Consider the following 15,622-nt stretch of genomic DNA (forward strand, 5'->3'; position numbering starts at 1 on the left):
CTTAATGTTACTGCATCGCCCCTGAGTGCGTTGCCCGATGCCTCAGTCGGAATTTTCGCCCACAGTTCGAGAGAGCCACTCTCCCAGCATCTTCATCAAAGACGAGGGATGCTCATGTTTGGGAAATTAATGGAATGTCGGCTCAAGAGGTGGTTTGTTCTCTCTCAGCTATTCGCATTCAAAAAATTGTTCAATATCTCGCGAGGCGAGCCAAGTGGACTCGTCGTTCCCCCGCACGTGTGCTACCGTTCTTTGAAGCCGCCCCTTCCTGCCAAGACTTGAACGATGAGATGGCGGTTGGGAGCGACGTCACAGGTGATGAGCCGTGGCTTGATCTCCCCCCCCCCAACCCCCACCCTTCCCTTACCCCCCTCTCTCACTCACTCCGCGCCCTCCGCAGGCAAATGAGGAATTTCGATGGAAGGTTTTGGTTGATGAATTTCGTCTGTGGGAAATCGGAAATGCTTTCATTCATCCACGGTTCGCCGAATGTCTGTAAATGCCTCCTAACTCTTCATTCTCCCTCTTCGAACCCACCCCGAAATCCCCCTTCCATAATTGTAGGACATAAAGTCGCATAAAAGGCCGTGCCGACCTAATAATCGCCCACTTAACCCGCGTATCTGCTTCAGAGACCGCTTGAAAAGTCACTTCTCTTCTCGTCGATTTTTTGGTAATGCAATGTCCGCCCCGACGATAGTTATTTGCTCCGTTCCATTGAGTATATTATTAGAAGTAGTCAACGAGGTCAGGATAGATTTGCGGTGAAACATGGCACTATACTTTTCGGTACTGCTCCTAAGCCCTGACTAAAATGCAACAAAATATCCTTTAGCCATAATCTACTTATTACAAGAACTCATCTTTAGCCATGCATACTTTCTACCTTCCATTATTCCATTCAGAATGACTATTTCTTCTCTCTCCGTACCTCACCTCCCAAGGATTCTCCCCTCTGCTGACTCTGCTCTTTGGAAGAATTGTAGTTATTGGTACTTCGGTCTCGAGTTAATATTTTCCAGGTTTATTCTACTTGTAGTTTGGAACAGACCCTTTATATAAACTCTAATGTGAAGTGTAGTGGGTAGAGAAATATTATTGATAGGTAGTAGAATGTTAAATGCGTGCTAAAAGGGTAAAATGCTGGGTGAGCAGGGTAAAGGAAGAAAGAGAATTGATCTTTTTAGACAGTATGAAGGCTGGTATGAGATACGAAAGAGTATTGAGACTTATTGTAGTGCGAGAAAAAGGAAGTCCTTATGATGCGTAGAGGAAAATAGTCGGCAAGGACCGTCCAATCCTGCATGTAATTGAACCTTGATTGAACTATACATAACTTCATTGCGAAATTAAAGATCTGCGGAGCTTCCCTAATCGATTTCTAACTTTGAACGGCGAAGAGGAAAGTATTCCAGGGACACGTCGTCACTAACTCTCCATGCAATCACTTTTGCGATGACGAACCGGGGACTTTTTTCCCCCCCTTCGCTCGGAGGATCCGCGAAATCTGGTCTTTGGGACTGGGGAAATGTGTTCGGCCCGCTGTAATCTTTGAAGATCACATGCATGTAGTTTGGTGAGGGGAAATGCGTTTTTTTTTCTATGAGAGAGAGCAAGCATGGTTGAGTGGGTAAGTGAATGGGGTCCCGATAAAATGTAACACGGTCCCAAGATAAGGCAAGGAGGCCATGCGTCCTTTTTTTTAAGGTCTTCCCTTTCGACCGCAAGAGAGCGGGAGGGAAGGGAGACGCTCCTTCCGTTCTGTAGCCAACCCTCTTGCCCTTCCAGCCCTTCTCTACCCTTCTCTTCTCTCTCTCTATCGCCACCACCCACAAAACATAACGCTCTCTCGCATTTACGAAACAATCACCCCTATCTCTCTCCACCCCGACTCTTTTCCTCGACGTCCTATCCCCCCCTCCTCCTCCCTCTCTCCGAAGGGAATCTGCGAATTCCCTTCGGAATGTTTCGAATTACAACTTTCGGTATGTTGCCTAGAGGTTTCCCCATTACGTCTCCTGTGGGTCTTTGAGATGCCATCGCGTCTCCCAAATACGGCGACGCGTGCAGACAAGTACGAAATCGACCACTCCTTTTGGCAAAAAATAACTTATAGGTTATGAAGAATATAACTTCTTCGCACAAAATCAATCCACCAAGGCGACCGCTTCTTTAAGCAGAGTTACACCTTAATCTTAAAGAGTGTACTTTATCGTGGTGGTGATCAGTACTCATGGTGGTAATTTGCTTTCGTATCCTATCGCTGGTTTTTGGGCGGTTTCAAAATTTTTATAAGCTCAGCTATGCTCATGCTCTTTCATGTCTTCTTTCCCATGGAAAAATAAACAAAAATGGTCTAAAATGTTCTGGCGACGCATAAAACACAGGGGTATATTTTTGAATGTTTTGTTAATTCTTCTGTAGTATTTAGTAAACTATTTTAATCCTAAAATTAGTTCATTATATGTCTATTCCTCCCTTCATTCCGTCCAACATTCTGTCTTATTCTTACCCGTTCCTCGTTTGCCTAAGGTTCTCCCCTCCGCCACAGTCTTTAACATCCCAGTGCTTTTAATCTAGTATTAACTCTAATCAAAAGGTAACTTTTTAATTATGGAAGCCTTCAGTAATGTTTTTTTTACAAACTAATGAAAAAATATTGTGTTTTGTGTTATCAGATGACGAAAAGAATACAGGGTGTTCGATTTATTGACTGCTTCATTCATTGATTTTTTTTCCTTTCTACGGCAGCAAACGTGATTAGATGATTATTATGGGAAGGGTCAACTCCAGCCGTACCCTTAATACCTTCCCATAATATTCATTCGGTCGTACCGTTCCTTTTAATTCGTGATTCAATGAACATGCACCGTTGCAACACCCTCTTCCATGTCTTACCACGTGGAATATTTTTGCCTTAGTCGCTTTTCGGCGTAGATTATAAGTTTTTGGCTTGAGTGTTATCTTTGAGGGATGCATGAAAGGGCCATGAATCGTGGATCTGATTTTCTGAAAATCCTCTCCTCTCTTCCTAGGGTCGGTGCAATCGTGAGAAGCCTCCTTGCAAGTATTTCCACCCGCCGCAGCACCTCAAGGACCAGCTGCTCATCAATGGACGAAACCACCTGGCGCTGAAGAACGCCCTGATGCAGCAGATGGGCTTGGCGCCGGGCGGGCAACCGCTCGTGCCCGGCCAAGTCCCAGCAGCCGCTGCCGCCGTGGTGAGTGCCCGACGCCCCGTCTCATCGTGGCATCTCGAAGGGAATTACATTGTTTCCTCACCGACGGTGACCGACGCGAAGCATTTGAAAGTGCTTCTCTCTCTTTTTCTCTCTCTTTATTCCCTAATTGTTCGGGTTAACTGTTCCGCTTCCGTTCGAAAAAAAAACCAGCAGCAAAGTGTACACACCATGTTAAGCGAAGGCGATTTCAGTTGACAGTTCATGTAAAGGAAGTACGCAAAGGCGTATGCGGATGGGTTAAAGTGAGAACTTATTTTTATGCCGACATTCCAGGAGTATTTAATTAACGGAGGCAATTGTCGGCGTGCACTTCGCTTATTTCTGTCGTCTGACCAAAGGTGTCGTCTTCCTCTTCAGAGGAAGTTCGGAGAGACTCTCCTTCTCGTATGCAATAGATATGACGAAAAACGGAAGGCGCATTATAAAATAAAGATAATTCAACGCGAAATGAATTACAGGCTTCGTCGGTAATTTTCATTACGGCATAATTAAGTAAAACTTAATTGTTTTCAAATAAGAGAGATGCTAATATAAATTCATTTTTCTCTCTGGAGGTTACCGGGCTCATTGGGTTCATGCTACGTTTGTAATTGCAATCGATTTTTTCATTTGAGCCATTGATTTGAACTGAATTGTTTTCAAACTTATTGTATTTTTTGTGGTTTTATGTGAAATAAATGAGATAGAGTGAGTTTTTGAAGTTTCAAATGAATTCAAGACATCTAATAATATCGATGTTTATCAAGCGTGTGATTGAAATTATCCCTATGCCTTTTGGAACAGATCGTCTTATCTGTATTGTTACACTTGTAGCCTCTTGAAGCTAGAAAAATTGGATCTAGAAAAAGTCGTCAATTGGATTTTTATTGATTTTTATGTTTACCATTTTAAAAGTTCTCTCAATAATATGCGTATTTTATGGAGCGTAAGTCTTGGGAGCTGAAAAGAATATTGTTTTTCAAGATAAATGGAGTCTCAGGATTATTTAATGGAACATGATAGTGCAATAGTTTCCCCATACGGATAATGTACGTATTCCCGCTTAATCTGCAATCAATTGTCTTAAAATTCTTCAATTACATCTTACGAGAAAAATGTCGAAAAAATCCTTCCTCCTGTAGTATTTCTTAATTTCTTTCCTAATGATAATAATTTTTAAAGTATTAATAAATATCTAATTACCAAAAGTAGGATAATTTGGGTCTTAATTTTGTTTTATTTTCCTGGGTGCAATGGATTCATATTATTGACCTTAACTAATAATCTAATAAGTGTTTGCATTTTATGAGTATTTTTTATTTCTTTGTAATCTTTTTTGCATGGTGTTACATCACTTCCTAAATGTTGTTAACAGATTTTACCTAAATTTAGAGAATAGTGTTTGTTTGTTGGCAAGAATCAGCAAATCCATCGCCATCGAAGTCGAATGCATTGCTTAGAATACTCCTCATTATTCTTAAGAAAGATATTTATGGTTTTAAATTGAGATGAGCCTCATTTCTTCCACCTGACGTTAAAGAGATAACTTAACCAATCAGATCTTTAATCATGGTGGTTTCTTTGCTTAGTAATGAGAGGGGAATTTCTCGCCAATTATTTTTTGTGAATAAATGCATATGCTTTATCAAATTTTGCTCATTTTTCTCCATTTCCTCGTTTTTGTTCGGGTTTAACGTTTCATACGAGCACGGATCGGGTGGAATTGAATCCGTTTTTGCTGTAATGTTAGATTCGCATGATTTCATAACATTAACGGAGAATAATCTGAGCTTCATTAAATGCAGTTAACGTAATATCCGATCAATTGCATCTTCCCCTCCCAAAAGTATTGGACTGCGAAGGCGATGGTTTGCTATTTTTTTTTGGTGTTTGTCATTCATTTTTTGTATATTGCTTTTTTGTGAAAACCAATTTGTAACTGTCGAACCCTACGTAGTCAAATGTTTTTCTACGTTTCATGCAACCCCTTTTTTTGTTCTCTTGTCTTTTCTTTCATTTTTTTGAGGTTGGCGGCAAGCTGCAGTTTTCCTCTTCTCCACTGACGCTTGGGCAGCCTTTGATGGTATCTGGTTTGGCTTCTCTCCCCCCCTCTCACACGCTGGGACAATGCTTAAATGTAATGGGGTAGGGACGTGGTGTAATGGATCCCTCCGCAACCCCACCAACCTCATCCTCCTCTTCACCTAACCCCCACCCCGCTCCTCCCACATCATCCACCCTACCTACGCCGCGCGATGAAAACTCACGGAATCACAAGGGAGGGGCAAAAGAACTTCCCCCGTTTCCATTCGATGGTTTTGAAATGAATCATTTCGTCGGAGAGTAATGTTTCTAAACCCGGGTCACATAGGTTCCGTTGCAATCAACGCCGATTAAGACCTCAGACAATACGAGGATAATAAGTAACACAAGGGGACGGATTTGATTTTTCAAGCACTGCCTTCAACTTAAATTTCCAATTCATGATCCACTATAAACTCTCCCACTTCATATGGGCGTGACTTGGTGGAAAATCTTCTTATTGAAAAATAACTAACTTGGCTTTTCCACTTAGAAAATTTTATTTATGACCTAGGTTTCGGGATGTTATAACATCTTCAGGAGATGATCACTTCTCATCTGAAGATGTTATACCATTACGAAACCTAGGTCGTAAATCAAATTTTCTACGTGGAAAAGCCCAAGTGGGCTATTTTTGAACTTCAATTTAAGAGCTTATTTTTAGCATCCAATGCATAAATACTTTTGTTTTAAAAAAAACTGTCAAATATCCGGATCTGGATCTTAGCAAAGTTGTAGAAAAATTCCTTTTGTCCGACGAATAATCTATCCACCCTCGGGCTTTACTTTTGATTCCGTGGGTTGTCACCCCGTCCCCAAATGCAACCTTTGCAGGCGAACACTCAGAGGGTTGTTTAAAATAGGACCCAGGGAGATGCTAGTCTAGATTTTTTTGCTTGAAATTGGAGAGTAAAGGCGTGGGCCTAATATTTTTTAACCCAGCATCGATAACAAAGCCATTCAATGTCTTTATTTTATTCCTCTTTCAGCTGTAGTTATAATGTCCTGTGAAAAATTAAGGACGTTTTTCACACGTTTCCAAACTTATTTTGTCCCGAATGCTAACTTTCAAGGAAAAGAGGTCCCCAAAGCAAATTTATTGGCTCTTCGTCTCTTAGCAAAATGCTGTATACAGGGTCCACATTTCTTTGTGCTTGACTCAATATCAAAGTGCGTAATACGACCCGTAACTTCTCCGAAACGATGCCTCACGTTTGGCTGTCATATGCATTCAGTCAGCAGCCACTGAAAGCTCTAAAAGTAAACTTAAAAAGTATATTTGACTATTTGCGCCTCAATTTTTACAACTTAATTTGGTTCGTCTTCTCCTACGCTTTTTTTACCGTATTTATGTCACAGAAACTAAAAATATTAAAATCTAAGTGCAAACATGCTTGATGGTAAATATTTCTGTTGTATTTTGATTGTTTTTGCATTGAAGCTTAACTCCGAAGTGTAGTAAATGCAAAACTGTTAAAGAGAGGGTCCCCAATATATTAGAAACTACGGGAATCTTGAAATTCATCTCGTGAGTCACGAAATGCTTTGAAATGAAAAAAAGTTAATCGAATGGCTTGATTATTCTTCAACCCTTCGTAAAGATACTCTCAAGAGACCTCGCTATGTAGTAAATGTGTTTTAATTTCGTTTATGTGCATACTTAGCCGTAAATACAAACGTACTTCAAATAATTTCCCATTTGAAGCCCCTTAATACATATCCAGTAGTTTCCAGGAGTCAAGGAAAGAGCTAACGTGACCGGAAACATTTAGGCTTCTCATATTAACCAGTGGTGGCCGTAAAACTGTTACTGACCACATGCAAACTAGTTAAGTCAATGTAAATCCCAAACAACCCTGTGGGTGCATGTCTGCTCCTGTCCTTTGCATGTTCCATCTAAAACTAAGATTAAAAATAGAAGTACCATAGCACAGCTATGTAAGCAAATATTGTTATAATTTTGTCTTAGCTTTTGTTTTTATTTTCTGTAGTTTCTGCTTGTCAGTTACAATTTTCAATACCATTCAGTAAAGGCGTTAAAATATTTTTTCATATAATTTTTAATTCCATAGTATTTTATTATTATCTTCATCTAACAATTTAGTGTTCGCCTTCGTCATATATGTATTTGTGTTTGCATTATATTTGCTTAATGTCATTAAGTTCGCTGAAAATATATGTATTCGTTTCTTTTTCTTTGCCTTTATTTATTCTCTAAGTGTTAATTTGGTGTTTGCTTGTATCATAATCTATTTATGTGTTCGTTTACTAGTTTGATTTATGTTTTACATGATTATGAATGACTCCTGTCCTAGTTTTATATTAATGTTAACCTTGTTCGGCGGATTGCTATAAATGTGATCCCTGATAGTTGTTAGGATGCTACTGTTGAGATTTATCTCATTTTTTGGTCTTCCCTTGCAGTGTCATTTAGATAAATTTTATTAATAACATTAAAATTCGACTCCACCTATTCTTCCCACCATGCCAACTAACTGGCAGTTTTTTTCTTAACAAGTTTTGCCCTGGTAATCCACTTAGAGTTTCTCATCCGTCATGTCTCACAGCTCTTGAAGTACCGCGAATACTGCTAGAATTTTTTAATTACGCATTTCAAGGAAATTATTCGGTTAAGGGTTGTCTGTACCGTGGAATACGATCAAAAAAGTTGTCTGACGTATGTTGGAAAGGCCTTGGAAGACTTTCACGATGGAGCAACCAGCCGATTTATAATTGTTAGCCTCACTTTGGTCGACTGCCTTGTTCATTTATTAGAAAAAAAAGGCGTTGCAAGTAGTACGCAAATATTTGTCCTACTTTAAGTTTTGATTAATTCTCTAAGAAATTAAATAAGACAATCCGTATTGCTTTTTTTCCGGATCCACATTTTATTTTATTAATGGGATGCTTGAGGAATTTTTTTGGTAGTGACTCATTCCTCTTTCTATGGAAAGAAAACTGATGGCGTTCCCGCTGTTTTTTTGGAGTTTTAATCGAATTCTTCTGTTTAAAAAAAATATATTGAACATGACGTCAGCTCTCTGAAAAAGTATTGGAAACTATCTTTACGAAAGTTAATGAATGTTTTTTGAAATGTTAATATTTTTACAAGAATATTTTTCTCTACGAAAGAAACTTTTCTTATATTTTTAAACACTAGTATTTATCCGATTTTATGATGGAAATCTGACATTTTAGTGTAAAGAATTACTGTGTTTTACCAGGCTATAAATGCTTCTCACATAATGTTAGAAGTTTTGGTACATTTGTTTTGAACTTGGTGCATGGAAATTTCAATTACCGATGCCATGTCGTCTTGCACAAAAGTGAATACAAGGACAAACTCAGTTAACACTTTTGGTCCACGTAATTATTTATTGTTAACCAACGCTTTCAGCGATTGCTCTTGATTTTATTTCAGTACCTTGAAAATTTTCTTCGATCATGAATATCTAAGTACACTACGAAAATAATCACGTTGGCCAGAAGTACTGGGTGTTTATTTTATTCAAATATATTCCTTTTTTCACAGTGCTGTATAAATGGGTACATTTTCAGGAGTTGGTTATAGATTTTATAGGATTTAAAATAATATTTTGGTTGTCCGTATTATTTTGTGAAAATTTGTAAATTATAAACGTCATTGCTAAATCTTAAGCGGATTTAAGTGCATGCGTGTGTTTGAATTGCTTAATTTGGTGTGGGAACTTGATTTTTAACCAACATTGATGCTTTCAAGAACTTGAATAATGTAATCAATCCCTTTCTCCACTAATCATGTACCTTCAACACTTCTTGTCGATAATGCAAATCTCGACAGGTTTACTACAACCCTATTTTACACTTATTTTCTATCTAGTTATACTAGTATTGTACGATGATCTGTATTTTAATCGCCAGACTACTATCTAGCCGATCGTAACCCTAAGTAGGAGTCTCCCTCATCGGTTGCTATACCGACTCTTCAGCTCTAATCAGCAGCACCCAGAAGCAGCGTGTATCTTTGAATGATGCCATTTTTTAAAACTTATATATTACGGTTTCGCCTAATCGAGAACATTTGCATATGTGAACCACGCTTTAATCGTGAAAATTCTATGGCCATGATATGAAAAAAATGAAGGTACTTGGCATAGATGACCGAAACAATCCCAAATTCTTCATGCATATATTTAGTGGAAGGTGAATTCCGTATTTGAAATACGTTAAAAACTCTAGATTTTCCATCAGTTATCCACAAACTACGATCCTCTTACGGGCAACCATTTTATTGTATCTATACAGTCGAAGTGTTCGCTCCTATTTCACATTATGAAATATTTTTTGGACTTGTTTTGTATTCACTAATGCGCTGATAAATTCTATTACCTTCGGCAATATTCCTTATGTACTAACAAGTAGATTATTCAATTAAACACTTTGGAATGCGGTACCTATCGTGGTATTTTTTCTTAAGATGCTCTTTTGAACTCATCGTTAAGATCTCTTAAACCTTGACCTGTAATGTAAGCCTTATCTAGAGTTCGCATACAAACTTGTTTTTTTTAGTATAGATTTATGTCGTCGTGCATGCTATGAGTGTAAGGAAGTAACGAGAGACAATTTTAAATCGCGAAATATCTTTTTTGTGTTGGATATACATGTTAAACTGCCCATTCCCATGATATTTTGCTGGAATTACTTCATTCCATTCTTTGTGAATTGATTCAAAACACTTATAATTGCTGTTTCATAGCCTTTAAAAGAGGTTAAATTAAATACTAAAGGCAATAAGTGCAATGTATGCTAATTTGGTTTAGTCAAATGATGACCAAATATCCGTATTAGTACTCACAAAGTAGTGTCCATATTTATTACTTTCATGGTGTCGAGGTTCCGGAATAACTTTGTTGCATTAAAAAAAAAACTTCCGGTAAAATGTGCAGAGATCTTTCATTAATATTACTTTTTGCTTAAATATTTCAATGCATTTAAACTTCTAATGTATGAACTTTTATTGTCTGTATTTTTGTTGAAATATAAATCCGATATGTCAATAACTTTTGCTGTATGTATTTCACTAAATAATAATAGTAGATGCAGTTCATGTCTCGTGTAATATTTTTGGTACATGCGATTGTCCAAGGTTTTCGATAATTTGACCATATGTTACTGCGCACATTAAGTGTACAAAAATTGCAAATCAATTGAAAATTATTAATTGCTGCTCTAGCATGTTAAAATTGCTTTGGTCAAAAAGCATAATTATGATGTCAATTATTAATTTGTGGAATATTATTTATATTCGTCCATATTTTCATCTCTTTGCATAGTATGTGTCTTATGGTGTTTGCTCTACTGTAGAGTGAGGAAAATTATGCCTGCATCTCCCTAATTTCTCTGTTTTTGTTCTCATTCTGGCAGATGCATGCAGAGGGTCAAACCTACAACCACAATCCAATTTTTATCACAGTAGGTTGAAAACCGAGTTTTTACTGATTATCTTTAGAATGGAAATAAATATCCAATAGTTTGACCCTATCCAGGCAAAATATTATTGATATATATTTCAAAATATTTATATTTGTATATATAAATATATTTATACATTTCGCATGGCGCAATAATTCCGAGAGTAAGTCATGCCGAGGCGGATATTTTTCAGCAATTTTCTTCTTTCTCTCTCTCTCTCTATCGGTTGAAAATGAAAATTTTTACAGACTATTTCATTTTTTTTTACTCCTGGAAATTGCTGTTGATGATAATTTTTCAATAAATAATTTCCTTTTCTTCCCTTTTTCATTCTAATGATTAATACTCAATGCCAGGCAACCAGAGTTATTCTCAGAATTAGTTTTTGCAAATATAAATATACGCTTAATTTCTTTTTTTATCCGATGTACGTGGTGCTTTATCACATTAAATATTTAATTACCAATTAGTGATTTAAATCCTTCCAAACTTGGTTTTGGGAACTCAGTATTAAGAGGATACAATCCACCATTTCTGTTTGCATAATCTAGAATTTTTATGGCTCAAAAGGTTTTGTTCATGCCACTTTTTTTTCCTGATTGAATATGAATAGTTTTCATTTTTTTCTGCATTGCATGGCCCTTCCTCTGCGGCAGCTATTAAATTAGGTGTGAGTTTGTGATCTATTTATCTAAAATTAATTGCTAAACGCTATTAAAAGGATGGAAAAGTGCGATGTACATTTTTATAATAGTTTTCTGGCAAAAAATACTCGTTTTATTTTTGGTGACTGATCATTCTGGAAATTATTCTGTGTGAAAATAGTTTTGACAATGATAGTGCATGGTATGTGGTCTGCAACTATCAAAAGATATCTCCTTCTTGTTTAATTCTCTTGTAATCACCTTCTTTGACGTTGACTTCATATTCTGCCGGGCCTAGTTAATTTAAAATATAAATCTCAACGTCCCTGACCTGAAATTGTTTAGGAAATTAACTTAGATACTGTGATATCTATAGAGTAAGTCAGTCCTCCGAGCACATCAATCGTAAATGTAGCTCCACATTGCCTTGCTGTTTCCTGTAGGGATTTCACCTTTTGATTGGTAGATCAATACTCGCGTAGATTTCTGTATCGCCATTTGGCTTAAAACAAAGAGAACGGTCGTGTTAATCGAAGAAAATTAGCGATGTACTTCAGGAACATCTTGTAGCCTATTATTTGGATGTCCTTAGAGTATACCTCAGTAAATGCCCTTCATTTGTGTTTGAAAAGACCAACCAAGACTAACCAATGAAAAGACCAACAAGACTAACCAATTGTTGTTACGTTAGCTCTACTGAAATGTTATCGAATGATGTATTTCCAAAGGAAACTGTCGTAAATTCAAGTTTATTTTTATAATCCATCTTTTCTCACATAATCTGAGCTGCTGAGCGGACATTGCGCCTCATTCGGCAATTTCTTTCATTTTAGTCATTAAATACTTTTATTTTATCCCCATGTATGAGTTATGTTATTAAATAATATTAAATCTTTATTAAAACTCATGAATCAAAACAGGAAATATCTAGCGTTGACTGATGATTTGTATTTTTCCAAATTACCCTTCCCGTCGTATTTTTAATTGAGTTTATTGCCTTTTCATTATAGTCTGTAATGAATACGGTTATCTCTCAATATTCCTTTAACTTACATTCGAACTTCTTTGTAAATGATTCAGGTATAATTAGCAATTTAAGACTGATATGAAGAAGTGGGTACAAACCTCTTTAAGATGTCGTACTTTTCGTAATAGGAATTAGGAAATTCTTATCAAGAGTTACGAATAATAGGCGCGTGAAAATTCTGGTTTAATCTGCAGCTATTGAGTGGGCATTTTTTTTTCTATTTCGGTCGTTGGTAAAAAAATCATGCGGTAAAGAAAGGTTCGCAAGTACACAAGTAATTTTAAAAATTTCGGTTTACTTATTGAGAAATGAATTTGTGGGAAAACGTTTTTTTTAATAAGGATGTGATAAAAGCAGGAAACCAGACGCAATAAATATTCCAAAAACCTCAGGATCGCGAGCTCGAATTTTTATGTTTTGTTTGGTCACTGAGGTTCCGTGCCCATTCGGTTCATGCTCTGTCCAGAATTCATATCGGTTTCATTTTCCCAATTACGTAGAACTGTAGTGCTGGATTGAACGGTGATTTCGGAACTCCTTTCAACCAATGACAAAAGCTGACTCATCATCCGTGGTTGAACATCATGAGGTTGAACTCATGCCGAAGCTCCTTCAGTCGTACCAGCCGAAAATTTACAGAATATCGAAAGGCACCCACGATAAATTATTTCCTGTAGATCACTTAATGGATGCATTGAGTGTCAGCCGGTAGCCTGTATAAGCATAGGAAATGTTCCAAACCGTTATTTGAACATTGTTGGCGGCGCCTCATTTGTTCTCTCCAAGTAAGCTTCCCAACCCTGTCCCAATGAAATAAATTGTGTCTTTGCGGATGGGAATATTCGCAGTTGGATAATATGAGCATTTTGTAATATCATTCTGACTCCTGAATCAGTTTTGGGAATCGTTGTTGTGTGCGATTGCAAATGGTATCGCGAATATTGCGGAAGGACAACCTTACCCCGCAATTGCAGTGGTTGAGGAAGAAAAATTACTGCTCTAGACTACGCGCGACCCAATACGACGAAGAAGGTGATTTTAAGAAGGCATTAAGACTCCTGCAAGAGACTTTAGATCTTGGTTTTTGGTCCTAGAAAATGCATGGGGGGAGAGGCAAATGAATTAGGTAAAACAATATACGATTCATGTTTTTTACTCTTGTAATGTGTGTAGCTCTCGACTCTTTAAAAATAGGCAAAAGTAATTGTGGTATCGATCGGCTTATAATAAATCATGTGCTGATAAATTTCATTCCATTGTTCTAGTTTTGCTGCTTTTATCGATTTCATTTCATGGGCATTTCTGAATGAAATTTTATGTAGACATCGTTTCTTTTTTTGTTTGAGTTATTTTGTATCCTACAGGTCCCGACAGATACCCAAGCCGAACTATAGCTTGACCTCCTCTTCGTTACCAAATTTCTATTGCTGAAATCAAATTACAAATTTAAGGAGCTCCACCTGCGAGACCTAATACGTGTCAAGGAGATCCACTTTAATTTGGTACATTTCTAGTAAAAAAACATAAACCTGAAGGTTAGTTTGGTAGGTGATGGTAGAATTCATCCAGTACTTAGCCCTCTACGGCGTATGAAATTCACACATCAGGGTAGGTGGGGGTAGTTCCTTTCCCTGTGCCGGTTATGGTTTCCCAGGAAGACCTGGTACCCGAAAAAATCACAAAGCTTGATCGGAGCTGCAGTTGCCCAGAGAGGCTTACTCGGGAATCGAACCCGGGCCCTCCGGTCAGTAGTGCAACGAACTTTCCCTGGGCTTCCACAACCCACATATCTGTAGTATCGTTCCTAATTTATAAACGAGTTCCACTTTGATTTCTATCGATCAGACCTTGAGCGACGTAAAAAAAGTGAAATAAAAGAGAAATGATGGCTGTTAAAAGTTTGATTCGGGAGATCAATGAGGGCGGATTCCACAGCAATCGAATCAGATGTGTCAGTGTAAGAGAGGCGACGATCAAGAATGATTCGTGGCACAGCCATGAGCCAGATTATTTTTCCGGGAGGAGAACAAGCGACAGGGAAATGGGATCCGTGAGGAAATTTTAATTCGATGCAACGGAAAGAAAACTGTGGTGATGGCAGCCCCCACTCTTTCAGCTAGGGTGCAGAGCTAGACATCAAATGAACTGCATCTTCGTCAGAATCTATGTGAAAGCGAAGAGCTCTCTTGGCGCAGATATAAAATGCTGGCCACGACTGAGCGGTCATGGAAATCTCTTTATTGATTGAATAAGAATTGAGGATACAATGTGAACGAAGATGTGACACAAAAATACTAGAAGGAAAACGTGTAAGAAAAAGAATCCATGACGAACTAGCGAAAGGAAGATTGGAACATTATGGGGAGGGAGAAAAGGGGGCATTTTGGATGGAATTACATTGGTGGAAGAAGCTATTAGAAGCTGAAGAAATTAATATTTTAGAGTGAAAGTCGTTAAAACCATTCAGATGCGTTTTAGAAGCCAACGATCAGCTTTCGGGGGCCATTCAAAACGTATTCGGAAGATCAGTCGTAAAAATATGTATCGTAAACTGCTTTCGGAATCACTAGGCCATAGCTTCTACGAGTATAGTCTAGTTGTATCAGAGAAGTCTGGGAAATGCTTCATTGTTTTATTCACTTGCGTTAGAGTTGATTGTATATGTAAACCCCTAAAGTACCAAACCTCTAAGAAAGAGCCAAGTCTTCGAGGCTTCACAAAGTTTGTTACTAAAAGTTGACAGGAGTTTCACCCACGCTCCGCTGGCATCTTCAGGTTGAAGATCTAATGGCAACATGCGCAGCATATGAAACCCAGATGGATTTAGTGTTGACATTCTTTCTTGCTATCTTCAGCCTTCGAAAAATGCTCCAGAATATTAAATGGAAAGGGAATTTTTATTGCGCTTAGTCTAAGCCAAAGATGTTGACTCTTTCAAATTATTTGAAATTTTATTTAAAATGATGAATTTTCAATCATTTCACGTACCGCGGCGTAGAATCAGCAAATTATCAAGTGGAATCTCAATCATGCGATAGTATAATTCCTATTATAATTATGATAGTGAAAAGGAAAAAAGGTATACCTGAAGCCTGCATTTTGATCGTCAACTAATAGAAATGTCTGACCGAATCAAATTGTCCCAAGGCTAACTCCATTCTTCTACGATATCTAATCCCATCTTTTTTTCTGTCCAA

At 37.7% G+C, this 15,622-nt stretch overlaps 1 protein-coding gene across 12 annotated transcripts in view; it reads left to right on the plus strand.

Moving 5' to 3' along the window:
- mbl (splicing regulator muscleblind) overlaps positions 1 to 15,622 on the plus strand; it is an 825,097-nt gene that overhangs the window by 762,678 nt on the left and 46,797 nt on the right. For 10 of the 12 annotated variants that reach the window (XR_011703029.1, XR_011703030.1, XM_071597906.1 and 7 more), the window contains exons 3-5: positions 3,036 to 3,221; positions 5,248 to 5,358; positions 10,707 to 10,754. Coding sequence is in view for 10 of the 12 variants with exons in the window: in XM_071597906.1 (XP_071454007.1) it covers positions 3,036 to 3,221; positions 5,248 to 5,358; positions 10,707 to 10,754 (345 nt within the window). In the remaining 2 variants the exon portion in view is untranslated. The remainder of the gene's footprint in view (positions 1 to 3,035; positions 3,222 to 5,247; positions 5,359 to 10,706; positions 10,755 to 15,622) is intronic. The other 2 variants (XM_071597903.1, XM_071597905.1) reach the window with 2 other exon arrangements.

Source organism: Hetaerina americana, unplaced genomic scaffold, assembly GCF_022747635.1.
Source record: "Hetaerina americana unplaced genomic scaffold, ioHetAmer1.1.p SCAF_9, whole genome shotgun sequence".
In the NCBI taxonomy this organism is placed as follows: domain Eukaryota; kingdom Metazoa; phylum Arthropoda; class Insecta; order Odonata; family Calopterygidae; genus Hetaerina; species Hetaerina americana.